The 27,756-nt window shown below is 41.1% G+C and overlaps 2 protein-coding genes across 12 annotated transcripts in view; both read left to right on the top strand.

Moving 5' to 3' along the window:
- Positions 1–10,167, top strand: part of SEC24C (SEC24 homolog C, COPII coat complex component) — a 38,816-nt gene extending 28,649 nt beyond the window's left edge. For all 5 annotated transcript variants that reach the window (XM_027719882.2, XM_027719899.2, XM_027719906.2 and 2 more), the window contains 11 exons: positions 579–672; positions 2,382–2,498; positions 2,978–3,148; positions 3,538–3,634; positions 3,902–4,047; positions 4,435–4,573; positions 5,386–5,504; positions 5,877–6,056; positions 6,716–6,907; positions 7,332–7,421; positions 7,857–10,167. In XM_027719882.2, the coding sequence (XP_027575683.2) occupies positions 579–672; positions 2,382–2,498; positions 2,978–3,148; positions 3,538–3,634; positions 3,902–4,047; positions 4,435–4,573; positions 5,386–5,504; positions 5,877–6,056; positions 6,716–6,907; positions 7,332–7,421; positions 7,857–7,997 (1,486 nt within the window). In that variant the 3' untranslated portion in view covers positions 7,998–10,167. The remainder of the gene's footprint in view (positions 1–578; positions 673–2,381; positions 2,499–2,977; positions 3,149–3,537; positions 3,635–3,901; positions 4,048–4,434; positions 4,574–5,385; positions 5,505–5,876; positions 6,057–6,715; positions 6,908–7,331; positions 7,422–7,856) is intronic.
- Positions 10,168–11,396: 1,229 nt separating this feature from the next.
- On the top strand, positions 11,397–27,464 carry FUT11 (fucosyltransferase 11). Of its 7 annotated transcripts, none has more exons than XR_005562234.1 (5): positions 11,397–12,406; positions 13,685–14,310; positions 19,134–19,736; positions 21,538–21,709; positions 22,969–27,464. XR_005562234.1 is itself a non-coding variant. In XM_039377882.1 (4 exons), the coding sequence occupies exons 1-3, from the start codon at positions 11,450–11,452 to the stop codon at positions 19,279–19,281; spliced, it is 1,731 nt and encodes a 576-aa protein (XP_039233816.1). In that variant the 5' UTR covers positions 11,397–11,449; the 3' UTR covers positions 19,282–19,290; positions 21,538–22,055. The 7 variants fall into 7 exon arrangements, 2 of the variants coding, with proteins under 2 accessions (XP_039233816.1, XP_027575788.2); XR_005562235.1 differs by having other exon boundaries at positions 22,974–27,464; XR_005562237.1 differs by having other exon boundaries at positions 27,069–27,464.
- Positions 27,465–27,756: the final 292 nt, after the last annotated feature.

Raw genomic sequence — 27,756 nt, forward strand, 5'->3', positions numbered from 1 at the left:
AGAAGATCAAATCTAGAAGGAAAGAAACTAATTAGGAAAGTTTTTGTAAACTATTTAACGTGATACTTGACCTGTAATTAAACTGTGGTGTGTAGCTAACTATGTTTTGGGATCTAGACCTGGCACTGCATGTTTTTAGAGAAGGTTTCCAACCTGTTTTGTAATGCATTAACAAGCCTAAATACAAACCTGTGGATTAAACCTATTAATCTTTGAATAGTACACAGGATGCTTGGCAAACAGAGGCCAATTGTCACTAGTATTTCCTAAGAATTTACTTACCTATATATATTGGGATATATTAAAAGAGAAAGAATACAGAAGAGCTATGGGAGTAGGCATCAGTTGAGGCTATACGGCAAACACTGAGGATATGGATGAGGGAAGCCAATGAAGAATAACAAAGGATTTTTTTCATAGCTGAGATGTCAAATACTGTAAAAGTTATGTAAATCTACAAACATGTTGAGGACTTCTGTTTAAACCACCTCGTCTTGTAGATCATCAACTACAACTGTGTGGCTTTTCCAATTAAATGGAATCTTGAATTCCTCTTTTTTTTCTTTTTTCTTTGCTAGTTTGCTGGATCAGATTCCAGAAATGTTTGCAGACACAAGAGAAACAGAAACTGTTTTTGCACCTGTAATTCAAGCAGGGCTGGAGGCACTGAAGGTTAGTAAATGTGTTGTTATGACAAACTGCTTTCAGCCCAAGTACTTTGAAGTTCATATTCTGCAAACACACACTAATAAGACAATTCTGAACCTTTTTGTAAACTCCTTGTGGTAGATGCATTACATGTACGGAGTACTTGACTCATTCTTCAAGTGGATGTACCTTCAGTTTTGTGTAGCTAGCTATATTCTCTACCCAATTCTTTTTTAAATATTTTTTCGAAGTACAAGACGTGGCTTACTCTCAGTTATCTGTCTGGGTTTTGCTTTAAACAGTTTATAGAACCTACAGGAAAAAAAAGACCCTCCAGCCTTAAAACCAAGTGCTGAAGTCCCTGAAGCCGCATGGAGGTGTTCTGTAATTTGGTGTCTTTCTAATCCTGTGCCTGAAATTCTGGTAGAATCTTAAATAAAAAGAGAGAATGCCATTTGTTGAAGTTGTCCACAATAATGTGCTAACCAAGTAAACGTTTCCTGAAGTTCTTCTATTCTAGTACTTCATCCAGATGAAGTTAAACATGTTTAAGTCTGACTTGTATCTACCGATCGAAGTAATTACCTGTGTGATTCTGCCCAAAACTGTTGACAGTTTGCTCTGTTTGTCTGTCATGTAAGTCATGGAATCATTTTGGTTGGAAAAGACCTTTAAGATCAAGTCCAGCCATTCACCCAGCACTGCCAAGTCCATCACTAAACCATGCCCTTAAGTGCCACAGACACGCATCTTTCAAATACCTACAAGGGATGGTGGCTCCACCACTTCCCTGGGCAGCCTGTTCCAATGCTTGACAATCCTTTCAGTGAAGAAGTTTTTCCCCATATCTGATCTGGTGCAACCTGAGGCCTATTGAGGCCTCTTGTCCTATTGCTTGTTACTTGGGAGAAGAGGCCTACCCCCACCTGGCTACAGCCTCCTTTCAGGTAGTTGTAGAGAGCGATAAGGTCTCCTGTGAGCCTCCTTTTCTCCAGGCTAAACAACCCCAGCTCCCTCAGCCGTTCCTCAAGGAAGACTGGTGCTCCAGACCCTTTACAACCTCCATAACCCTTCTCTGGACATGCTACAGCACCTCAATCTCCTTGTAGTGAGGGGCCCAAGAGGTCAAGGTGCAGCCTTCTCAGTGCTGGGTACAGGGAGATAATCCTTAAATGTTTCTCTTAAACTCAGTTTTCATGACAATTGTTCAATCAATAAAAATTACTGACTGATTTTTTTACATACTGCATGTGTCAGAGAAAATAACCTACTAAGCATTGGCTAGTGTTGACACAGAGTGTTGGTTTAAAATTAATGATCTGTTGAAGCTCAGATTACAAAATTCTTTGCCATTTCTGTGACTTTTTTCCCCACAAACTCAGTAGCTGCAAATCAGAGAAGAGGGCAGTGCAACACATTTGCACAAAACCTTTTGTATCTGGGCCCTGCTTACTGTTCTGTCTCCTTGGAGCAAGTCCTTTTCTCCCTGCCATGGAACTAGCACAAATCCAGCAGAACTGAAACTTGCCTTTCTGTAGCTGACCAGTAATCTGTGTTCCCTGTGTTGGACAACAGTGAAGTAACCAAGTGACAATCAGCCTGTGTGTCTGGAGGGAGTCACCCTGATGTAAAAGTGTGATGAGGATGCTTGAATGTTTGTTCTTGAATCGCAGTTTCCTTTACAATTTTTAAAAATGTTTCTAACCTCCGTTACTGTATTCACTTTCCTGCAGGCAGCTGAATGTGCTGGCAAACTCTTCATTTTCCACACCTCTCTGCCCATCGCAGAGGCCCCAGGAAAGTTAAAGAACAGGGATGATAGGAAACTGATCAACACAGATAAGGAGAAGGTAATAATGATTTGCATGATCCTTGCATAAGAGTACATATTACAGTCTTTATGGAATAAAATAACTGAAACAACATTTTAAAAATCACAAGCATAGCACATAATGTAACAGTCCCAGCTAAAATCTTTTAGCATTCCCCTTTTATTTTTCATTCCCAAGCCGGGCTTTGGAGACTTGACATCATAAGGACAGCTCTGGTCTAGGAACAAGAAGAGTTAGGTCTAGATTATTATACAGGATAAAATACCGAATTAAAGTAAATGTGCTGAATTTACAATTACAATTAAAGAAAAATGTGTAATAATTTTCATAATAATTAACAGTTCTTCAAAGGCAAAGTCAGGGAGAATTTATATGATCCTAATTTCCCTACAGAGAGACTTAAAGTATAAAATTGTATTGACTGGGATTATAAACTGTATCTCACTTTCTTTTTCTTGCCACAAACTTCTAATCTCATCTCTGGTTTCATTTCTTAGACTTTGTTTCAACCACAGACAAGCTTTTACAACAACTTGGCCAAGGACTGTGTGGCCCAGGGCTGCTGTGTGGATCTATTCCTGTTTCCAAACCAGTATTTAGATGTGGCTACACTGGGTGTAGTACCTTACCAGACAGGAGGCTCCATCTATAAGTATGCATATTTCCAGGTAGGAGTGACATTGACTCAGAGTGGTATTTGATGGAAGTAAGAATTATTGTTTAGTTAATATTTCTATTTTCATAGTGTGAATTGTAGTGAAGAAGTATTTATTTGGAAATAAATGGCTACTTAAATTTCAAGATGTTCACCAAAATGATTTTGTTAGCTTTGTGGCTTTGCACAAACATCTTTGTTAATAATAAAATGCACAACAGGAAGAGCTATGCCATTACCTTTGAGCACAGTATTTTATTAGCAGGGCACTGAGCCTTGTATGATGGCTGACTTTTACAGTGAGACTGCAGGCGGTAATATCTGGTTTTAAATGACTTTATGGTTTATGAAGCAGCTCTGATTTATGGGAATATGAAATTTCAATTACTGCTTGTCTTCTAGCTGGAGACAGACCAGGATAGGTTCCTGAATGACTTGAGAAGAGATGTCCAGAAAGAAGTGGGATTTGATGCTGTAATGAGAGTGCGCACAAGCACAGGTGGGTGTTAGCGTGGATGAATCTTAACAAATTGACTACTTCAAGCATGTCCCATGGGAAGTAAGAGATTTTTCCCTAATTTAAAATATACTGAGACTAGGCTATGTAAAAAGCTCTGCTAAAGCTTTGGAGTTCTAAGACTTTGTTGAAACCCTGGAAAGATCCCTGCTGCAATCTGCCAGGATAACTTAGCCTCAATTTCAAAGGCTGTCTGTCTTTTTATTCTATTGAAAGTTGTGGTTCATGTTGGGTTTTTTCCACTTTTAGGTATTCGAGCAACTGACTTTTTTGGAGCTTTCTATATGAGCAACACAACTGATGTAGAGATGGCAGGTTTGGACTGTGATAAAACAATTACAGTAGAATTCAAGCATGATGACAAATTGAGTGAAGACAGTGGTGCACTCCTTCAGGTGAGGGGGGTAGGCTTTCCAGGAGAAAGAAGTGAGTTGGCAGTTGAACTGAATTATTAGACATTTCTTCAAGGAACTGTTTGTTCTTTCTGTACCCTTGATCTTTCAGCGTACTTGCTCTCAGGGTGACCTAAGACTGCTTCAAATTACAGTCTTATTTTCTAAGACCAGGTCCCTTAATGCAACTGCTAAAATTGCTACTTGTTATCTTTCATTGACCCCAATTCTTAGCGTATGCTTTTAGCTGATTGTGCAAGGCTTTCACATAATTATCTAATTTGTTTATGCATCTGAGTCCTAGCTTTTAATGAAGTATATTCAAGCCCTGCCCTTCTTATTGTAGCAGGACCTCATTTTTCTATATGTTGGCGTTTTTGTCTTCTACAGTGTGCTCTGTTATATACAAGTTGTGCAGGACAGCGACGACTCCGCATTCACAACCTCTCCTTGAACTGTTGCACACAGCTTGCTGACCTCTATCGAAACTGTGAGACAGACACACTCATCAACTACTTGGCTAAGTATGGTAAGGGTAATTTTGGTATCAAGAATTGCAGCCTTTAACTGCTGGTAAAATATCTGTTGTCATCCAATGACACCTGTTTATTCTTCTTACTTCAAATGTCAGGTGGGAATCCTGATACTTCAGTCAGTTACGGGAAAGAGCATAAAGCTGTGATGATACTATTGCTGGTTAGGATGAGAGGTACAGATGGAGGGTGTAGGCTTATTCTTCATACAAGTTCTTGTCTAAATATTTTAATAACAGTTTGTATTGACAACTGTCTGAATTCATCCTTGCATTTATTTTTGGACTGGTTTAATTCATTCTTTAACTGTTCCAAAATTATGCTCTGGCAATAGGAAATGGTGGTCTTTGTTCATAGATCTGGGTTAAATATCATACTCTCTTGCATTGTACCCTATTTACGTTTTCTAGTTTGCAGTAAAAGCTTAGGAATCCAACAGAGATTTAGAGCTGTGTATGTTTATTGCCATTAAAAATGACAGAAACAGTCCATTTTCAGACCTTTAAAGAAAGATGGCCAGGCTATAAAAGGAGTTTTTATAGAACCTCATGTTTTCAATTATGATAAGTGTATTTTAAGTACAGGGGGGATAGACAGTTCAAGAACATGTAATAAAACAGAGTAAATGAGCTTCTTCGGGTCTTCAAACTTGTAGGAAAGTGATGATATATTCCTATTGAAGCAGAAGGAATAAACACTTTCATAAACAATAGTTGTTTAGATTTACTTTGTGGAAGTAGTGTTGGGTTTTTTGCTGTTCATGAGCACTCACTTGACAGCAGTCCATCTCTTTCCTCTTTCTGTGCAGCATATCGTGGAGTTCTGAGTAGTCCAGTGAAGACTGTACGAGATGCACTGATCAACCAGTGTGCCCAGATCCTTGCTTGCTATCGAAAGAACTGTGCTAGTCCCTCTTCTGCTGGACAGGTAAACTCTGATGCTTTTGCTTGAATCCCAGGGCTCAGGAATTAAAAAGTGATGACATCATCTTCCTACTTAGCCTACTCAAATAAAGTCAATTGCTTTGCTCAGCAGAAATTTGTAAAGAGAAGAGTCAGGAAAGTAGAGAGGCTGAAAGTAAAACTATAGCTGAGAATGGCTTCTTGAACATCTGTCTGGAGCCCAGGGAGCAGGGATAAGTTTTATGTTTCTTTTGCAAGTCCATGATATAATGAGGCTATCAGCTTTCACTCCTCATAGCTGTACCACACTTTGTTGGTTCATGCAAGCTTCATTTTGTCAAACATAGGCTTATTCAGCAAGACAGCTGACCAGCTTCTGTCTCCTTGTGACTTGTAGCTGATCCTCCCTGAATGCATGAAGCTGCTTCCTGTGTACTTGAATTGTGTGTTGAAGAGTGACGTCCTCCAGCCTGGTCCGGAGGTCACGACGGATGACCGTGCCTACATTCGGCAGTTAGTGACATCCATGGATGTCGCCGAAACAAATGTTTTCTTTTATCCCAGGCTTTTGCCCCTGGTGAGTAATTCAGGATATTCTTACCACTTGAGACTTGCTGTTGTCTTGACTTGTCTTAAGGACTGGCATTTATTTGTTAGCAAGGGAAAGTGATTTGAGAAGTGTTTGGGATCTGCCATCTGTGGGGATATTTCACTTCATTTCACTCGGTGATAGATGCATTACTGCATCTTGTGAACTTGCTGGCGGATACTTTTTTCCTGAGCTGTGAGCATATGAACAGTGGCAAAGACACTTTTGATCCTTTCATAGTCTTTTTTAAAAAGTCCTAAAGCTTCTTACAACTTTTTGTAGTAATTTTCATCATTGAAAGGCAACTCTACATACCGTTCTGACTTTTCAGTAGCGTAGTTGCTGGAATAATACTAAAAACTAATTACATTCCTAGTCCAGGAGGTTATATTGGAACTTCAAAGTAATTTCACAGAAACCTTATGTTCTCTTTTGCTGACCAAGAATCTCTCTGTGTCACATTCAGTAAGAAAACTAAGCTAAGGAAGATGATACCACAGTCACAGCTATTGTAGTCTTATGAGAACTAAAAATTAAAATTCATTGGGGTCTTAGTGGCAGAAATTTTCAGGACTTCATAAGATGTTATTGTTTTATAACCTTGATTTTATTTTACTGATTTTAATTTTTATTTCGCTCTAAAACAGACCAAAGCAGATGTTGACAGTGATTCCTTGCCAGCAGCCATTCGGAACTCAGAGGAGCGTCTCTCCAAGGGTGATATATACCTGCTGGAGAATGGGCTGAACATCTTTGTGTGGGTGGGAGTCAGCGTGCAGCAAGGCCTGATCCAGAACCTCTTTGGAGTGTCATCCTTCGGTCAGATTAGCAACACCTTGGTGAGCTGGATGGCAGTGTGGGAGCTACTGTCTGTGATAGTCACCCAAAACTTAAAACAGTGAGAAAGCCAGTTGAGAAAATAGTGTTACATTTTTCATACTGGGAACAAGAGAAGCACAGATATGTGAAACTAGTGGAAATGTCCCTAGTCTGGGCATGTTGGGCATGCTTTTGCCCAAGTTTACTTGGCAAGCCACATCACTAACAGTGAAGAGAACAGTTGATACCTAAATGGAACAAATAAATGACCTTTAATTCTGATATCGTGTTATATTCTCTTTTAAGTAGTTGAGGTCAAAGAGATTGTATGTTAATGGGGGTAGATATGTCCATACCCTTCTATAATATGACGAAACTGCTGAGTTTTATTTAACGTTACTCTACTTCACTTGACTAATGGGGATTGGATATCTTTCATTCCAGAGTGCCCTGCCTGTCTTGGAAAACCCCTTTTCAAAGAAAGTACGATCTATTGTTGACATGCTTCAAGGGCAGAGATCCCGCTACATGAAGGTAAAAATGCTGTCCCCCATTCACAGCTTTAAATCCCCTTCCCTTATTGTAGAGCAGGTGATACCTGGTAATGCTGCAGTTCTGAACTTATTCTTCCCAATCTCATAAATGTGATTCAAAGTTTTCAAGGATCTGAAAAAAAGATTTCACTAGTTTTCTGCTTATCATAGTTCTAAAACTATTTTTTTCAGACCTATTACAATATACTACTGTACAAACCACATATGTGGTATTTTTCTTCTGTTTGGAAAGGATTGAGACTTAACCCAGTTGATTTACAGAAGTCAAAGCACATAAGCCAGGATTCTGGTTATCTGTCTTTGGGTTTTTGAGCCATTGGCTTTTTGCTCTTTTTTCCCCAAGAAGAATAATTCTACTACCTACTCACTGTTGGTTTTGTTCTTGTTTTGTTTTGTTTGTTTGTTTGTTTTGTAGTTGATAATTGTGAAGCAAGAAGATAAGCTGGAAATGCTGTTCAAACACTTCCTAGTGGAGGACAAGAGCCTGAGTGGGGGGGCTTCATATGTGGACTTCCTGTGTCACATGCACAAGGAGATTCGGCAGCTACTGAGCTAGAGGAGTGAGTGGTGCTGGAACTCAGCAGTGACATTTCAGTCTCCACTAAAGACCTGATCAGAAGGCCCAGCGCCCTCAAAAAGGACAACATAGAAATCTGTACAATTCCATAATTTTTAATACATGTTGCATAAGCAGAAATCCTTTCAACCTTTCCCAATCCTGTATGAGAGATGAAATATTTTCCTGGTGAGGGCTGAAAAAAAAAAAAAAAAAAAAAGGCCTTTGATACCAGGTCTTTTATTTGCATCTAAATTGTTTCCTGTGCTTGGCAGGAGTTCACCCCCCACCCCATGCTCGCTAATCCTGTCGTAATGAATGTAGGTTTTTTTCAGTTCACTGTACATGATTCAACATTGGGTGAAAAAGCGATAACTCTTCAAAATTTCTGGTAGCTGCTGTGTGTTCATGTGGGTGTGTGTGCATGCTCCAAGTGTGAAGGTGATGCACAGGTGGGGAGGACGAGAGGTAGGTCAGGTAACGGGAGCTGGAGCAGCCAAACATTTTATGTCTTCTCTAAAGAGGGAAACACGGTGTGTCAGAGCAGAGGTGTATCATGCGGCTGTCTGAACCAGAAAGCCATGAAAAATGAAATGAGAGCTAAGTGAGGAGGCAGCAGGACAAATTTCTCTCCACAATCTTCCCTGTACTATAAGTTGCTGTGCAGATCTGTAATGGAGTAATTAATAGTTCAGTGGGCAAAAATCAACAGCTTCTAAACAGTGTAGGGGTAGAGATGGGACTTCCTGTTGGCGTGTGTGGTGACTCCTTTCCTTCTCATTGCATGGCTCTGTATTGTCCTACTCAATCCATGTTCCATGGCCTCTCCTGCAGAGCTTACCTGTCTATCAGATGGTGGTGGGAACAAAATCCTCTTAACCTTAAGCAGAAACTACGTTTAACAAGGTGATGGGGGGCTGTGTAGGAACTGGATGATAAGGAAGTGGCCATTTTCAACCATATTATTGTGAATCATAGCAAACAAGCAGGAGTTTGATTTATACTGATGCGGATTTTTGAGATTGCTTTGTACCCTGGAATACAAGGAAGGAGATACAAAAACTTAAGAGTTAGACTGTACTGTAGTAGGTATCATAAGTACCTGATTTTGGTTATTGAAAGCATCTGGGCCATAGCAAAGAGTCTCATTACTGGATGTTTATACCCTCCCCTGTTCTACCTACTGATCAGCTTGCACAAAACCTTTTTATAAGCCTGTTTGTTAAACTAAAATACCTCAGACAGATTAATCCATCCACTTTGGCTGCTCTGCTGCTCCATTTTGCGAGGGTGGATGAGAAGACTCCTGTGAAGAGGGAGCTAGTGTAATCAAATTCAGAATTCTAAGGGCTTCGTTTATTCACTTTTGAAAGGGGGCTTGTATATTTTAGCTTGAACACTTAACAAGTGTTCTTCCAATACCCAGGAGTTTAAGCTACCAGTAGCACTAAAAGTGGAAGGAAGAATGTGGATGGATTAGAGAACATGTGATCTGGGCTCGATATTTCATAGGAAAGTCCTTGTTAAGATCAGAAAAAATATCTGGCTGTGGTTTTAGTTCCATATCCTGTAGCGTGTATATAAATCCATTTTTCTTCTAATGCTGCTAGTTTGTCTTCCCTCCCATCACTACACAGAAAGGGGAATATGAAAATTGTAATGGAGAAACTCTTTCAAGATGTAGTTGACAGAACCTTCAGCGTTTTTGTATGAATGTGGCCAACTTTTTACTCCATGTACTGCCTCCAACCAAAAAATCTAGAGGATTTTTAATAAGAGGGAAAAAAAGAACTTCCCAGAAATATAAGGTGCAGCAACCACAGACTTCCACAAATACTAATTTCTAGTATTAATATTGGGGGGTGTGGGGGTGGAAATGAAATCATGAATGAACCTTTCATTTTCTTCACTTGTTTTTCCAATGCATCTTTTAATTTGTAAAGAAATAAAAATATATTAAGATGTATTTTATGTCATTGTTAGTAAATAAACACTGCTTATTTTTCCAAACCCTGTATTTTGCGGGAGGGGGGAAACGGGAAGGGATGAAGTCTAACTCATTGCTCCTTTACAATCCAATCTTCTGCTGGCCAAGTTCAGTCTCTTTTTTTCGTTGTTGTTGTTACTCACACTGAATGATAAGAAATTCAACAAGAGTCAACTGACAAAAGATACTGTTCAGTCTCAGTATTTGCTTAAGTGATTGGTTTTTGACTTTCTGTCCCTTCTGAACTTCCGTTTTGCAAAGAGATTTCCCTTTTTGCTAACACAGCTTTGAGTCATTGATTGGGGTGGGTTTTTTTGGTCTACTTTGGCAAATATTGCCCTTACCTTGTGCAATGTCAGCTTAATGACTTCTGTATTCTTAACTTTTCAGAGAAATAGAGCTCCTATTTCAGAGTTAAGAAAGAAGGGAAGCTGGGTAGATTGGTTGGGGAGGTTGTTTTGTTGGGGGGGGGTGTTAATTGCAAAAATAAAGTTCAGAGTGAACTGGCAGTGTAACTTGACTGTAGCCTTGAACATTGATATTGTACAATTTCCTGATAACCTTAGAACGATCTGTATGAAAGCACATGACAATCATTGCTGAATATCCAACAATACTAAGTTTGCTGTAGAGTATTTTTGAGATTACTCTCCTACAGAATGTACATAATATCCAGAATCTGCCACTGAACTGGTATTGTGATAATGGGCCTTGTGGATCTTGTACATTAATCATATGGAGTAAATCGTGCAGCTCCCCTTCTGATGCTTGTGGGAATTGCCTTGCAGAGCCCATACCTGTCACACTGCTGGGAGCTCAGCACAGGACCCTGTGGTGTGCTGCTGGAGCAGGCCCAAGCAGTGTTCAGACCTGTCTTTTCAAAGGAAAGGAAAAAGATTTCTGCTTTAACTTGTTCCTTACACAGATAAAGAAGACTTCTTTGCCTTGTGTCTATACTAACTGATGTCCTGTATTATAACTGATAATTCCTAAGTATTGTCATTATATTAAGTTAGGTCTTAAGGAATTGAGTCTTTTAGCAATTGTGTAACTGAGCAATTGAGTGGTAATTCTAGCATACTTCCGTTGGATTTACATAGTGTAGCCCAAACCAATTTCCCATTTACAGAATAATTTAATACCACAGGAGTTATTTAAGGTTGGTACAGAAAAGCAGCTTTCAAGGAAGCTTTAAAACTACCTGTAGATATTAAAAAAAACCAACAAGATTTCTGTTACTAAAAGGTGTTTTCTGTTCCCTCCGTTAATCAGCAGGAGTTAATCAGGGTGCTCTTTCCTGCAACACCTAAACGCCTGCTTGGTCGAGGAGCCACCTCTGCAGCTGCCTTCGCTCGAAGCTTGCTGTGCGGCAGGTGCGTGCACAAACGGATGCAGGAGCGGTAGAGGCAGAGAGGATTTACAGCCCCTTCAGCCGCAGGACAGTAGGGTTGGAAGGGACCTGCGAATGGGTCGCCTCGTCCGGCCGCTGCAGCCAGGCTGCACGAACGCTGACAGACCCGTGTTAGGCGTCGCTGCCCCTACGAGCTGCCACTGTTCCTGGAGCGTCCGAGGTGACAGAGCGGGAAGGCGGCCCCGCTCCCGCCCGGCCCCACGCCCGGGCCCCTCCGCGCCCCGTGACGGCACCGCCGGGGCGGGGCCGGCGCCGCTTCCTGGGGCGGCGGGACCGGCCCGGGGAACGGGCATGGGGGGCGCGGGGCCGCGGTGCGGGCCCGCGGGCCTGTGGGTGACGCTGGCCCTGGCCTGGGGCGCGGGGGCCGCGTTGGCCGCAGAGGGGCCGCCGGCGGGAGCGGCCGCGCCGGCGGAGCCGTGTGGGGCGGAGGGGTGGGCGCAGGACGCCGTCCCGCCGGGCGCGGCCTTCGTCGCCGCCGCGTCCTACCGCGGGCCCGGCAACAACGACACGCGGAGCAACAAGGCGCTGCCCATCCTGCTGTGGTGGAGCGGGAGCCTCTTCCCGCACTTCCCCGGCGACACGGAGCGCATCGACTGCCCGCGCGGGTCCTGCCTCGTCACCCGCAGCCGGCGGGTTGCCCGGCACCGCCGCACCAAGGCGCTCATCTTCTACGGCACCGACTTCAGGGCGTACGAGGCGCCGCTGCCCCGCCTGCCCCACCAGACCTGGGCGCTCTTCCACGAGGAGTCCCCCATGAACAACTACGTGCTCTCGCACCCGCCCGGCATCCAGCTCTTCAACTACACGGCCACCTTCCGCCGCGAGTCCGACTACCCGCTGACGCTGCAGTGGCTGCCCGGCGCGGGGTACCTGCGGGGCCCGGCCGTGCCGCTGGCCGAGAAGGACGCCTGGCGGCGGAGGGGCTACGCGCCCGTGCTGTACATGCAGTCCCACTGCGATGTGCCCTCGGACAGGGACCGCTACGTGCGGGAGCTCATGAAGTACATCCAGGTACATCCACGGGGGAAGCTGTGGCGTGGTGCTGGGAGCACCTGGCTACGCCCCTCCGCCGCCTCTTTTTAATGGGGTTTGTTTGTCCTTGTTTTTAGCCAAGACGCGAGTCGTAACGGGATGCATGCTGACTACAAGCTGGACAGAAAAACTAGTTGTATTCCTTCCCAAAGCGTGATCTAGACAACACCGCATGCCAGTAGGTAGGCCTCATGTAGCTTGTTAGTTGTGGAGTTGTCTAGACTCGGGATCAGGCGCAAGCTGGGCAAAGCCTGAATAAGCTCAGTCTGCTGGACCAAGTGGTAAAAGTTGCTGAAATCTCTGGACCTTGAAGTTAGAGTACAAGAAGGCTGTCCATTTACAAGCCTCGCTCCTATTTGAAAGTACAAGCAGGCAGTAAAAAGGCAGGTCGCTGTGTTTTGAGAATCGGCTCCTTATCTATGTTGTGGTAGAACGATGTTGTTTCTATGGTGGTTTATACTGCTACGGCACAGCTGATGGTGAGTAGCTTCCTGAAGTAAAATAATGTAATTTCTTTAAAGCAGAAAAAAGTTTAGGGTTTTTTTTCCTCTTAAAAATTCTGAAGGATAGGACATTGATAAAAAGCATCTGTTTTTCATCTTTGCCAGAAACATCTTTTTCCTAGTTGTTTCTGTTGTTGCTATTGGCCGTGATTCAGGTATTGTGCAAGTTTATCATATATTCACTATTGAAACAAAGACAAAAGAATTTTTAAAATATTACTATATTGTCAAAGTTTGATGCAAGGTCCAGTTCAAGTATATTGTCTTTCATTTTTAGACGGTATTCTTTTAGCTTCACCAATTTTTCTCAGTCTAACAAAGGGAAAAATTTTGTCAGCCTGCTGAGCCTGGCAGGAACGATGTGTAATAGCTGTTTGGAAAAGTCCTGGGTCTCTGTTAAGTAGAAGGATGACTTTTAAATTAATGCAGAGAGGGTCGAATGCTATTCCTTACTTGTCAGTTTCTGATTTATCTGATAATAAATCCATTTTTGAGTGGCACTGCACACTCCCCCCAACCCTCAATCTGTAGCATAGTTAAAGATGCTTTTGAAACTCAGCACTTGGTTTCCTCTAAAGCTGGTAGAAGCGGGGCTCTAGGAATAGTTACAAGGGAAAGAACTTGGAGTGAAAGTGAAGCTAAGCCAAGGTAGCTAGGAACTGATCCAACTTTGTAATTTTACAAGAACTACAAGCTCTGAAAACAAGTTCCGGGTGAAGGGATCGCTTTGTAAAGATGCTGGTTGTTATTTCAGGTTGACTCCTATGGGAAATGCCTGCATAACCGTGAGCTTCCCAGTGAACGACTGAGAGACACTTCTACAGCCACAACAGAAGATTCTGAGTTTATGACTTTTATCGCCAGGTACAAGTTTCATCTGGCCTTGGAGAATGCCATATGTGAGGACTACATGACGGAGAAGCTGTGGCGTCCCATGCACCTGGGGGCTGTCCCAGTGTACCGAGGCTCCCCAGCTGTGCGGGACTGGATGCCAAACAACCTCTCCATCATTCTTATAGATGACTTTGACAGCCCCCAAGAGCTGGCAAAGTATCTTGATTTCCTGGACAAGAATGGAGAGGAATATTTGAAGTATCTAGAGTATAAAAACGTTGGTGGAATCAAAAACCAGTTCTTGCTAGAGAGCTTGCAGAGGCGGGAGTGGGGCGTGAATGACATGACTCTGCCCAATTACCTGAATGGCTTCGAGTGTTTCATCTGTGACAGGGAGAACATCCGGGTCAAAGAGGAGCAGGAACACAAAAAGTCTCGCGGGAAAATTCCAGCTCCCAGACCTCGCATAGCTCAGTTCAAGCACATGGGATGTCCCGTGCCAACCCCTGGGTTTGGAAGTGTGGAAGACCTCGCTGAAGGAGACAGGTAATGTACCAATATTATCCTCTTTGAAGGGAAGGAAGCTTCAAATAATAGTAGTAGCTGTAACTTTTAATAATCCTTTATACTTAAAGGAGCTCTTGATACAACTCTAGTTACATTTTATAATATGTCTTGTGGGTGTTGTGGTAGTTCTGCTAATATTGTGTAACGCTGAGGCTGGACAAGAGGCTTGGCTGGTGGTATTGGTGGTTGAAAGACGAGCGTGAGACACCCATAATATTGTGTTAAAATGCTCTGTGACCTCGGGCAATGTGGTTATCCTCTGTCTGTCTTAGCCTCTTTGTTTGGGGGAGGGATGTTTTCAGTACAGTGATGGTACAGCACTTGTCAGCCGTGGGGTGAAAGCAGCTCTGTACCTCACTACAAAGGGTTGAGAACAGGGTTACCACTGTTCAGTGCAGGCCTGGTTGGCTCCTGCTGACTTCAGGTCGGACATTAGGCTTGCCCCAGAATACAAGACTTGGTGTTGTTTTGTGTGACAAAACTCTGGCTAGTGTTGAAGGACACCATCCCGTTTGTTTAGGAGAGAGATCACACAGGGCAGAGAACAGGCTGAGTATCTTGTCCCGGGAATTGCACACAGGGATGGCTGGTGTTGCTGGAATCTCCTTATAGCCCTCAGTATGAGCTGCCCTCCAGTCTGTCAGCAGGGAACTAACTGCACCAACCCTCGGGCAACCACTTTTGACAGGCAGAAGAGTGTTGATTGCATGATCTACTCTATTTATACATGCATTGGTACAAAAGAAGTTAATGCTTCGGTGTTCCCAAACCTTTGGGCTTTTCCACTGACAGTGTTCGAAGTTGCAGTTGATAGGAGGAAGGGTTCTTGCAGTTCCTAAACTATATGTGGACTTTGTGAGGTGTGTATTACTCCTATAACATGTTTGGATTCCTGGGTTTATCACTTTTCTTTGCATTACCTGCACCAGTTTCTCTTTTTAGACAATTACTCAAGTGCGTGCAATTCACTCTGTATAAGCCATCAGACAGCCATCATAAAGATAAACCTTCAGCCATAGCAGGAGGTTTTGTCTAGGTTAATAGCCATCACCAAAGATTTCAATGTGCTGATGTCAGTCTCACTGTAGTAATTCAATTAATGAAATTTTTAAAATATTGGGAAAATCTCATGCATTTCCAGAAGGAAGTTGTCAGCGTACTTTATTCCAGTTTATATCGCTTTACAACACTTTTAATAGTTTTCTACACTAAGGGATTGAGTGCCTAGAAATGTTAAAATTAGTGTTAAGAGTGTAAGATTTCTTTTGTTAGAAGAAACAGCATATTGAAAATTTAAAATCCATAATTTCAAGTATGCTAACCCAGAACTAAGTTCTGTGTGGATATGAATCTCTAAAAATGTTTTTATTACATTACCCATTCATCAGAAAAATATGAAGAATTTTTTAAGTGTGGGAAACTACTTAATTCTGTGTTGGGATGCTTTCAGAAATGGCCAACTGAAATTAAAACAGGAAAATAAGTGTGAGGTTATGCAGGTGTTTTAGGAAAGGCCTATTTCACAAAGCATGTGATGTTCATAATCAAAAAGCATTTTTCACATTACAATTAATTTTCATATTGACTAACTGAAAAGTTCTGCTTATAAGTAAAAGGAGTTCATAATCCTTTGTTTTCTATTGGTTGGCTGATTTACTGGAGCTCTTTTATAGTAATGCCTTTTCTCAGTCTCAGTAGCAAAACGGTTTTTCTCCTTGCAGCATCCTACTCTGTAAAAGCATTCCCTACTTTTCCATAGGTTTTCTCTTGCTTGGGCATCAGGTGGCAGTAGAGAAGCACGTGGGGAGGCACACATAGCGTGGCTGCCGCTGCCACTTGCAGGCTCAGGTGCTTCCATCCTTCTGCCCAGGGGTCATCAACAGGGAGTTTTGAACAGCTGGTCCATAATCCGAACCTCAGTTGCATCCATGGAAGTTTCAGTGTCTCACTGAACCACAAGATGTTATTCTTCCCCTGTTAGTAGCCATGAGATGTGTCTGGAAAATTTGTTCCACGGAAGCTTTTACACTGGCTGCTGTCTACTTAAGAAATATATGTATCTATACCTTCTGAGACACGATCAGGGGCATCTCCAGTGAAATACAGTGGTTTCTGTCTGATAAGTATCTGAGCTTTCACTGGTTTTATCTGCAAAATGGAACATGGTTACTTAGAATTCTAAGTGGTGACAGTAACATAAAATTGCCACCAAAGCATTAGTTTAACATGCCCGTATTTTGTCAGAGTTTGACAGTAATATTATTCGACAGTGTGATCCATTTACATGGTTGCCTGCTGAGCCAGTCAATTGAGTGTTTTGTTACTTTAAAAAACATTATTGTGGAAAAAGGACACAGGCCTAGTGGAGATACAAATGATAGACTATGTGCAACGTTCAAGGTCTGACTATAAACACACACACTGTGACTTGGAGTTCTGGAGCCTTCTGGAACTCCGAGAAAAACAAAGGTGTTTATATTAGAGCAAGTACCCAGTTACAGTAAGGTAATGCTGCTCATCTGCATGCTCTGTAACTCTTGTTCCCAGATGTAATTAGTTTTTAGGGTTGACAGGTTAGCTGAATTGACAGAACTGTTGCATCACAGTCTCTCTCTATGCAGGTGTAGGTAGCTGCAGCACACTTACACCTTTTAGCTGTAGGTGTGGAGACGTGGTTTCTAAATCCTTATGGTTGCAGCCTCACTTGTCTTTGGACACCCAGGCTTCACACCCAAGTGAGCTTACAAAGAAAGGCAGTAGAACAACCGTTTGTATGTGTTAGGGTATGAGTCAGTCACTACAGTCTGTTGAATTCTTTGTACAGGAAACAGTGGGTTACAGTGCTACTGGTGAGTGGAACTTCTATGTAGTGGGAATCAGAATCTGTAGTTATTCTTGGACTCCCATCTTTGTGAGAGAAATGTTTGGTTTGTTTCATTGATAAGGATTAATTTTCTGAAAGTGGGATGTTTGAGGGGGTAACTTTAAGAAGATTAAGTGACAATTCCTTTCCAGTTACCTAGTTTTCATCTGTGGTGACATAAGGAAAGAGAAGCCACTGTGCCACTGATAAAAGAATGTTGTAAAACCATCATGGTTTTATTGTTTCCTTTTTATGTCAATGTCACAGTTTATTTATGACAAGAAAAACGAGTTTAACAGATTATGAGATTTACCATTTGTGCATGTGAGAAGTCCCTTGCAATAGAATCCAGTAATCATCCAGGATTAAAGATAGATCTGTATCTCATGGTAATGATGTTTCAGGTGTATGTAGTTGGGAGTCTGTGGAGATTTGTGCAGTCCTGCTCATCCTGGGGTACCAGTTTTTCCCAACTGACAGAATCAGAGTGAAATTATTTTCTTTAAAACCCCCCAATAATAGCAATTTCAAAAGAAAAATACTAAACTATTCTAATTTAATATTTTTGATGAAAGTCTTCACTCAAATACTGGAATTCTTTTTAGTGTTTTTTCTGTACAGTTCATCTGGGAAACATTTTCTTTTTTTCTGTTACCTACTGCCACTTAGTCTTGGGTCTAGTACTTAATGCACATAGATGTGTGCCCTTATTCTGTGCTGTAATAAACAAGTAACTCATATTGGCAGTCCTTGAACAACGGTTAATGAATTTAGCAATGTGATCTCATAGTACGTCCAAGTGCTGCATTTTACAAAGGACCCTCTTGGCAGATACTGATTTTTTGAAGCAGAAATAAGCCTCTGTCTATGATCCTTCACATTGGAGTCTATGTTAAAAGCTTTATTTTGAGGTTTTTGTTGGTATACACTGCAGAATGTACCACCACAGCTGGTGTTGTTGACCACAGAAAGCTCATTCCCATGGCCCACAGGCCGTGTCCACAGGGACAGCGACTACGATGTGCTGTGCGTTTCTTTCACCTGCCTGGAGTGGTGGCTGAGATCTGCTTCTGGGCAGTGCAGTCACACTTGGTTCAAGGTGTAGTGTACAGAGGGAATGCAGGAGGCGCTGCACTTCTGTGATTTGAGGGGAGAAGCAGCAAAAAGCTCTGTATATAAGTTAACAAGTATTGGGTAACTCATGGACGTATTATAAAGAGCATCGTGTTTGTTCCTTCTTTCCAAAATTTCTGATGGGCTCATGTGGCTAGATAGCAGAAATAATGGAGAAGAAATAAATAGTTGCCATTTGTTGATATAACACCAGTGAGAGAATTAGTCCACATCATCATGAATGGGAAGGGAATTGCTGAAATTTGCAGTGATATAGTCTGTGCTACAAAAAGTTTGTGACTGTATGCATTGAAAAAGAGACAGCCTGTACTTGACCATCTAGTCTGGAGATAAAGAATAGGATCAGGATTGAGGAATATAATGATTTTTGTCTCTTCCATATATAACCTGAGTTTGTTAAAGGGTTTATCTGAATAAAAATTGATTCTTAGCGCTAACTCTTATATGCATACGGGCCACAGAAGGCTATTCTCAAAATAATAGGACTCTGTGACAGATTTTATTTTAATAGAAGTTTTTATTCTCTACAATTAACAATTTAGTCTCTTTGGTTAACACTGTAGTCATATGCTGATACTTCTAGAATGTTGTAAAGCTCATGGTGAACTTGTATTTTCTGTAGAGAATTTTCATAGCAAGTTTCTATAAATGACTTGGAGCACAATAACAACATAGTTTGTTATGACCATCCCTGGGCCTGTTTTTCTCTTAGGTGAAAGAAAAACAATGGTTTCAGTGATATTACAGCTGCAGACTCATTTGGGTTTTTTAATGGTTTGTGGTGATGTCTCTTTTTTTGTTTCAGTTGGAAAGAAATGTGGCTGCAGGATTATTGGCAAAGCCTTGATCAGGGTGAGGCCCTCACAGCTATGATTCATCGCAATGAGTCGCATCAAGGAAGATTTTGGGACTATATGCATGAGATTTTTCTCAAGAGGACAAGGCAACACTGACCCATCTTTGTAAGAGCTTGATTTGAAAATTGCGTTGAAAGTTGAGACTGTGAATTCTTACCTCGCTTCAAATGTTTGCCTTGAAATACAAAAAAAACCCTCTCACAGAGACAGTTTTTTCTCGTGCAAGAAGTGAGTTTCTGTTATGATTGGATTCCAGCAGTGGAGACGTTAGCAACTGCTTTGCTTTGATTTGAATTTCAGCTCTCTGGTGTGAAGCTGCTTCTGACTTGCAGGTGTCAACATGTGGGGCAAAAGATCAGGGATTTTTTTTTAAGTCTCCAGAATATTAATTGTTTTTATACGTATTTTATCAGTCACATATTCTCTTCATTAAGATGTACTTTTAGCTGCTATTAACAAATGGCTTTTCCAGTGAAGGAATTACAAAAGACAAATCTGTGGAGAGCAACTGTGCCTTACAAAATTGCAGCAATAAAGTCTCTTTGCCCCAAGTAAGCACGACTCAAATACTCCTACTTTTCAGGATAACTGATTAGCTATGGACAGGTCACTTACTCTCTGACTAATTCTTCTCTTTTGCTAACTTACCAGGTGATATGTACAATGGGATGAGAAATCAAATTATTTAATTTGCAGCTTTCAACAAATTAGTTCACACCACAAAGTGTATTAGCTGGTATTGTGTAGAACTAAGTAAAATTGGTATGCCTTGGTTCCTTTAATTTTCCATCAAATCCAAAACCCATAACCTTGACTTTTTGTTATCTCCTTAATGCTACCAATTCAGAGACCTGGGATTTGTTCTTTTTATGTGCAGCTTTCTGCAAAGCCAAATACATTTTAACAATGGTCCCTTTCCAGTGGTCTCTGCAGTTTGGATACAAGCCTTGAAGTCTTTCTGTACTGAAATGGTTTTGTATCTCTACAAAATCTTAACACATTACAATCCTGGTCTGTGACTGGAGTTCCTAAGGATGACATGTGGATAGATCTTCCTTGCTGTGTAGCCTGTATCGCTTACAGATATAAATAACCACCACTGTTCCTTTCCATGTTGGGTATCTTCCTGAAATAATTGATCTTGCAGTGGAGGGAAACTAATTCCCTTAGTGCCACAGATTTAAAAGCATGGGCAAATATGGCCACACTGCAGTGATGTCTCTAATGGTACAATGCTGCTTTCTTTCTCCATTTCTCCTCCCCCAGCAGAAGTTAACTCCTAACTAAATAGCCAGAGTTTATCCATGCCTGAGACTGAATGTTTGTAATGAAAGTCTACAGTCTGTGGGCTAATCTGATTTTGCAAGGCAGTTTATGCATTGCTATGGGAAGTCCAATGCCTGTTAGTAAAAGTTAGAAACAGGAGTGAATCTACATTCTGTCCCTAATTATGTCACTGTCTATTGCTTAGTGCTGTATGGATCACTTAACATATTTTTTTCCTCTCAAATTCCCCTTTGTAATATTATAGATATGGTATTATAGGTATAATATCAGGATATGTAGATCACCTAAATATTTGTCTCTCAGGTGACAGAACAATATTGCCATGTTAAAATCAGGGCACTTGACAGCAAAGACTTCAGGCCCGTAACTATCACTGAATTCTTGCAAATGTAGATGTATGCAATATACAGTGATCTCACCTGATTGTTTTTAGGAGATAACTGTTCTTTTATCTCTCTTCTCTAATAGTAGTAACAAATGGTTCTTCAGATAAAATGCATTTATCAGTTTTACATTCCTTTTTTTCAGTTACTAGGGAGACATGAATACCTAAGTGAATATATCTGAGTTAATTGTTAAAGTGAATTACTCAAATCGGATTAAAATTACAGATGTGTGTATTCAGGATTGAAGTGGCCACAATGTGCTTGAGAAATACATTAAGATAAAACAAATTAAGGCTGCTTTAGTTCTGAATATCAACTTCTACTAAACAGTTTAATGATATTTAAGTAAATTGTTTGAATTGATGCCTTCAGTTACTTCATTTCGTGTTTTTCTGTAGAAAATCATTCAGTCTTTGAATGGTTCTCTTGATTAGCTATATCTCAAAACACTTTTTTATCCAAGTGTTTGGTGGGATAGGACAAGAGATTCTGATCTTGCTTTTTATACTAAACATAAAAACTAAGTACCAGGTACTAGCACATGCTGCATTTACCATTTTATCCTGTACTTTAAGTAGATTTTCTAGAAGTGTAGCATTTGTAATAATTTCCAGGTATTTATTATAATTTATTTGCTTTTGCAAAAATTAGACATCCTACTTTTAATGTATCCTTGCAGGAGTAACAGGAGGAAGTACCAATATAAGCATGTGTATCATAGCAACTACTTAGTTCCTGAGGAGTGATGTCCAAAGCCTCACTTTGCCGTCCTGCTCAGCAACATGAGCATGTTTCCAACTAATAGCATTGAAGATGTGGTGGTACAAGCTGAAGAGTAGCTAGCAAACTAGGTAAAAACTTCTTCTTGGGGCCCTGATTCATTCAATTGCTAATTAAAAACCAAGTATTCCTTCACCACTGTTTATTTTCTCAGTATATTACAATCACCAGTCAACAAGGCTTTTTTGTTAGTCCTACAGAGTTTATTTGTTTGTTGGTTTGCTCCATGTCTGTACTACAGAAGGCTGTTGCATTGAGCTTTATGATGGTTGCCAAGCCAGGAGTATTTCTGATTGTCATGTATCTTCTTAACGTGGGTATGAAAGTAGTGCAGATCTGAAGGTAACTTTATCACAGATATTCTGGAGGTTTTGTCTGAGTTTTTCAAAATACAACTTTCAGTTTGTAGTCACATGATCATTTTCTGTGTTCTTAGTGTCTTCCTAGGTTTAACTATTTTTTTACAGTCTTACAGGCGGTGAACTTGTCAAAAGGTAATGAGTAACAGCTACCCTTCTTAGCAGTTGTGATGCTCACCCAAGCCTTGCATTTCTTTTGTATCTGAGAGTTTTTTCTATCGTAATAGATCATACTAGCTTTATCATCTCCTGTATGTCACACTACGTCCATGATTTATAAACAGTGTCTCTTCCTTCTATTAATATACTAAATATGTTTCACTTTTTGTACATGGTGTGCAAGAATTAGGGCTGAAATATTTATTCCGGTGTGTAGTGTGGATGCGTTGTGTAGCTGCCAGGCAAACTCTGCAGGGGCAGGGGAGGTGGGAATCCTCCCCAGCCTGGCTGAAGAGTTGTGGTTGCAGTTCTGTTTGATGCTGACTGACCTTCACAACATCTACTTCTCTGCACAGCAAGGACTGCCAAATGTTGAATAAGGTGGTTCTACCACCATGGTCTTAGCTTTCATCTCTCTCCTGTTATTTGGAGGAGGCAGGAGGAGAAGCTGGGTCTCATACCCTTGAAGAGTTTGCAATCAATTTGCTTAATAATGCATTTTAAAGGCTTGCTATATAGTGCCAACAAGTACTGCCAGTCTTAGCCAAAGTAAATTCAATTTACAATCCTAGTTGTCTTTCTACTAATGGAAGTATGTGAATGCAGACAAGGAGGAAGGTCACTGCAGCAATTGCCAATATTTTGGAAAAAGGTTCCTGATTTCTGTTCTTAACTGGATTTCTCACTTTACTGCTTTAAATTCAAAACAGTTAATGGTGGCTGAATGTAATTGCTCATATTGTGAAGCTACATGATACTCAGACATGATAGATGTGATAGATGTATTCGACATCTAAATCATATTCTTACAGTGCAGGTACTCGTATTCATAAAAACACACGATTGAGACTAATCAGGAATTTTAGCAAAGATGCCAAATATTGAGGATGATTAAGAGATTGCTCCTGCAAACCCTTTGGTAGGCTCCTGCAAACTAGGGTGAGTGGCTTCACTGCTTATCATGCATTTTGCCTGTTTACTGTGTGACTACAGGGAGGCTTTCAAAGCTGTCAGGATAGCTTTATTCATTAGCATTAATGTTCTAAAAATAGATATCTCATTACTGCTCACATGAAACACTGGTACATTCTGTTGATGCTGTGTCTCAGAATTGATTTGACAAGCTAGGATAAGTTTATGGCCTGTGAGAGGTGAGAGAGGAGAAATAAATGTCTGACAGAAGGTTAAAAATCTAGCAGTCCAGTGCATTGCATTGGACAAGCTACAGCTCTCATTCTTCTGCTAAAACTGTGATACCTAGTGCTGCCTGTTTTTTCAGTAAGAAGCTGGGTATTTTTTATAATGAATTAGTAGTCTGTGTTTTCTGTCCTTTAGCAAGGACTTCAATGTGTAGGAACCATATAACCTCACTGAAGTATAGTGATTTGATTCCTAATATTGATGATTTCTAGAACTCAGAAAGAATTGCCTTTTTTTATTTCTGTCACTGTAGTAATTTTTGAACTGAAAGATCTCTGGGTCCCCTGTAATGGTAAGTAGAATGAGAACAAAGCAACAGTGTTGCTTTGCAATATGTTGCAAAGCAATATGTTTAGAGGGAAAGGAGAACGAGCTGCTTTCTCTGGAAATGATCTGCAGAATGCAGCAGCTGGAGAATCACAGCAGAAATCCCCTCTTGCACCTTGGCAGAGGGTAGTTTTAACTGGTGTGGAAGAAAAGTAACTCCTAAAGGACTGGGAACAGGATAAATTGAATTGAAACTCAGCCATCAGGGACATCTGTGTTTAAACAGGCTTTACTGTGTTAGACAAGCAGCCATCTGCCTCTCTTCCTGACCTGCCATACACACTCTTCAGCCATTGTCCCAAGAGAGCCACTCCCTTAATCATTAGTTGTCATCCCTTTGGTTATATTTAATTAAGATTATTGATGGATCTCCAGGCACCTTCTGAGAAGTTGTATTAATTGGAAACATACAGGGTGGCAGATTCCATCATTCTGCCCAGAGACCTCTACTGACAGGCTGATATTAATCAGAGACAAAATCCTTTTAGTGATATGAGGAACTGAGCCAAAACCTGTCAGGCATTAACAAATTTTACCTTTCTTTGTGATTCATTGTCTCAGAGCTGGCAGTGAGAGATATATGGCCCTGCAGAGGGATTAGGAAGGGTGGAGAAGAATGGAGCTGCAGGATTTGTTCCAGAGCTCTGACACCACTGGCATATTAATTTGTATACTGTTATATACATTCTGTCCTGCAGAAAATACCCGTTTAATGCACAAGTGTCTCAACTAGAGATGTTTCTGGGGATCTTGGAATGGATCAGAGCAGATCATGATAGTTTCTGGCACCTCTGAGCAAATAAGGAAGCATCAGGTAATTTGCTGGAAATGGCTGGATTTCGTAGATCCTAGGAGTTAGGGATTAGGGATGGCAGTTCAAAACTACAGAGGTAGACACAACAATGCAGGGCAGCTGCAGCTGATCTGATTGAGAGCTCAGGATAAAGTAGGCTGGTGTTGGAATTGGGGCGGGGCGTGACATGTCAGAAAAGAAATTGCATCTGTCATGGTGCTAGTGAATGCATTTGTGCTAATAAGAACATTAAGGGCTAATATTGTCCAAACCCGATAACTCAGCAGACAGGAGTTAAGTCAAAACCACCTGGAATCCCACCAAACGGGTTTGTTTCACTACTAAAGTGGAGGTGCTTTAAATTTTAAGGCATCTCCAATTAAATTGGGTTAAGAAGGTCAGGGTGAGACAGTCGAGAATAAATTGTGGTAAGTGAGGGCATTATGAAGTGATATGAGACTAACTGGTGCATTCTGGGTAAATTTGTGTGAATATACTGGAATTTACCTGGAAGCTGGATCCAGGCAGTTCAAAAAGACATGGATATCAACTCTATTCTTTTTTCCCCAATACAACTGATTTCTTAACCTCATCTCCTAATTGTTTGTTAGGCAGTATCTGGAGGCTTTACATAGCTAAACCAGAATGTGAAGGGTAGATACATGATGTAATTTCTCACCTCTGAAAGAGGTATTTAAGACAACAATCTCATTTTAAGGGTGTATTTTATTACAGCATTGTTAGCACTGTATTTATTTGTGGCATAGCATTTGCTGTAGCATCATACCTGGCTCTTACTCACTTGTGATATAGATTCTTTTCAAATCTAATACTCATAGTTTAATCTCTGTGGTTTATTTTGATTTTGACTAGCTGAAATGCAGGCGAGGATTCACCTTTAACTATGCTGATCTAAGATAACAAGCTGTGCATGCAGTTAGACTTTCACATGGTTTTTATAGTTGTATGTTCAGGATTCACAGTGAAACATCTGTGTGGTTCACTGCTGAGAGAATTTGGTTTCTGACTGTCCCTCTAAAGTCAGCACTTCTGTCCCTTCCATTAGTGTCTCAGTGCTATCAGCTAAACAAAATACAGGCTAGAGAGAGACTTGGCTGTTGAGTAACACACCCCTTCTGTAGTTCCACATTCTCCCTTAAAATAAATGTTCAGTATTAATCATGTTCAATAGTAAAATTGTGTCTTGCTTCAGACATCTTTGCATGTTGTGCGCAGACACCATCAGTACCTTATTCTGCCTGCTCAGGAGTTTGTTAGGCTCCGATCCCTGACTGAATGCCAAAAAAAAATGGAAATTCTAGTGCAGACAGCAGTAACTTACAGGAAGCTATTACAATTCTCCTTGTGTAGCTTGCCTTTCTATTTCTTAACCTTCCCTCCTCCCCCGCCTCATTTTTCTTGGAATTACTTAAACGAGAGATCAGCTTTTGAAGGTGAATGTCCCTGAAGGTGCTGCCACCATTAGCTAATGTAATTTGGAAAAAGGGAGGCTGATTTACAGGGAGTGCAGTATGTCCTAGTATTTGTGTCTTTCCTCGTTATTGTTCTTGTGCATGTCTGGTTAGGAATTGCAGGTGGCAAATGCAGCAGGGAAAAGTGGATATCAGTAAGGGTAACTAGAAGAGGCAAAAAGAAGAGTAGCTGAACCTCACATGAACTGGAATACTGAAATGTACTTCATGTTCCTGTCTTGGATTTGCGAGATCTCCAGTGTTTAGAGATGCAGAATGCAAGCCTCTAGCCTAACTTGAAGGTGTCAGCTTGTTTTTCTTCTTCTCTACTAGTAGTCCAGCTCAAAGGATTGCTTGTTTCCTGTCTTTTCAGAGAAAATGGAACTAGAGAAACACCCCGCTTACCAAAATGTTTCAGAACTTCCAGATAAAGTGTTTGAATTTGAACCTTAGATGGAAATTTACTTCTAAAGAGCGCCAAAAGAAATCTTTTTTTTACATGAAAATGTCTTCTCATACTCTTTATATTGGACTTTAAGAATATACTGTTTTAAAAATAACAAAAATAATTATAGAATTGGACATACCAGAATATATTGTCTGCAGATGCAGGAAATTCTAGTAACCATATTGAGAATATTCTGATATAGGTCTGGTGATGTTAGCTCAAGTTAACAGAATTTCTAATGTCTTGTTAACTTCCTTGAATAGGCAGAGGCAAGGGGAGTGGTTTTTATGTCTATAGCTAGGAGGTTGAATATATTTTAATCCAAATCAATGTCCTGTGCAAAAAAAAAAAAAAAAATTATTTCCAACATCTTTGGTTTGGCCTTCCTGTATATGGTCAGAGAACTCAAACCTGTGGAAGGAAACTGATCCTTCATATGTCCTCCAGTGCAAAAGGGAGATTGTTGGTGCCTGAAGAGCCCTGATACAGTGGTAAAATGGCTTATTCAGGAACTGCTTTATGACAAGGATCTGAGTACTTTATGTCCCCAGTGTTTGATGTCTAACTCTTCAGTTTTCTGCGTCTACCTTGTCCCTCCTGCCGTGCTGAGACCTGTTTGTACCCCAGCCCTTGAAATGTTCCTGTGCCTTCTGTGTTGCCTGCCTTTTTCAGCTGAGGATGTAAGCGCTCCAGAACCTGCCAGATGAGTTGAGGACTTCCAGAACTACCCTAGGGAAGAAACTTTTGGGAACAAGGGGATTTTCCACCACCAACTAGGAGGCTGTGGGAACGATGCCACCATTTTGGAAGCAGCAGTTTCAGTGTCTTCTTGGAAGAAACAGCAGGAGCAATACAGATCCAGCTGTAATGTAATGGAGACAGATGAGGGGCTGAGAGTTAAGTGATGCGAGTTTGAAGCATCAAGAAAAGTTTCCATAGTTGCAAAAGAATTTGAGAAGAGATGACTGAGAAGGGGCTTCATCACAGCGTGTAAGTATCTAAGGGGGGAAGGGTGCCAAGAGGATGGACCAGGCTCTTCTTGGTGTTGCCAAGCAATAGGACAAGAGGCCGTGGGTAGAAACTGATGCACAGGAAGTTCCACTTCAATATGAGGAAGAACTTTACTGTGTGGGTAACCTTGCACTGGAACAGATTGTCCACAGAGGTTGTGGAGTCTCCCTCAACCATCTGGACACAGTCCTGTGCCATGTGTTCTAGGACAGCCCTGCTTGAGCAGCGAGGTTGGATCAGATGACCCACTGTGGTCCTTTTCAACCTCACACATTCTGTGATTCCTTGAGTTCCATTTGAATTATTTGAAACAATCATGATTTCTTCTGCTCTTGTCGAAGAGCAGAGC

This window comes from Pipra filicauda, unplaced genomic scaffold, assembly GCF_003945595.2.
Source record: "Pipra filicauda isolate LSUMZ 115617 unplaced genomic scaffold, ASM394559v2 scaffold96_size2947999_pilon, whole genome shotgun sequence".
Classification (NCBI taxonomy): Eukaryota; Metazoa; Chordata; class Aves; order Passeriformes; family Pipridae; genus Pipra; species Pipra filicauda.

What these genes read in the sequence shown, in the direction of transcription:
- FUT11 (XM_039377882.1), top strand. Translation starts at nt 11,450, where the DNA reads ATGGGTCGCCTCGTCCGGCCGCTGCAGCCAGGCTGCACGAACGCTGAC. An exon ending in AGCTCATGAAGTACATCCAG is followed by an intron (nt 12,407 to 13,684) that starts GTACATCCACGG and finishes TTGTTATTTCAG; the next exon opens with GTTGACTCCTATGGGAAATG. An exon ending in GACCTCGCTGAAGGAGACAG is followed by an intron (nt 14,311 to 19,133) that starts GTAATGTACCAA and finishes TTTTTGTTTCAG; the next exon opens with TTGGAAAGAAATGTGGCTGC.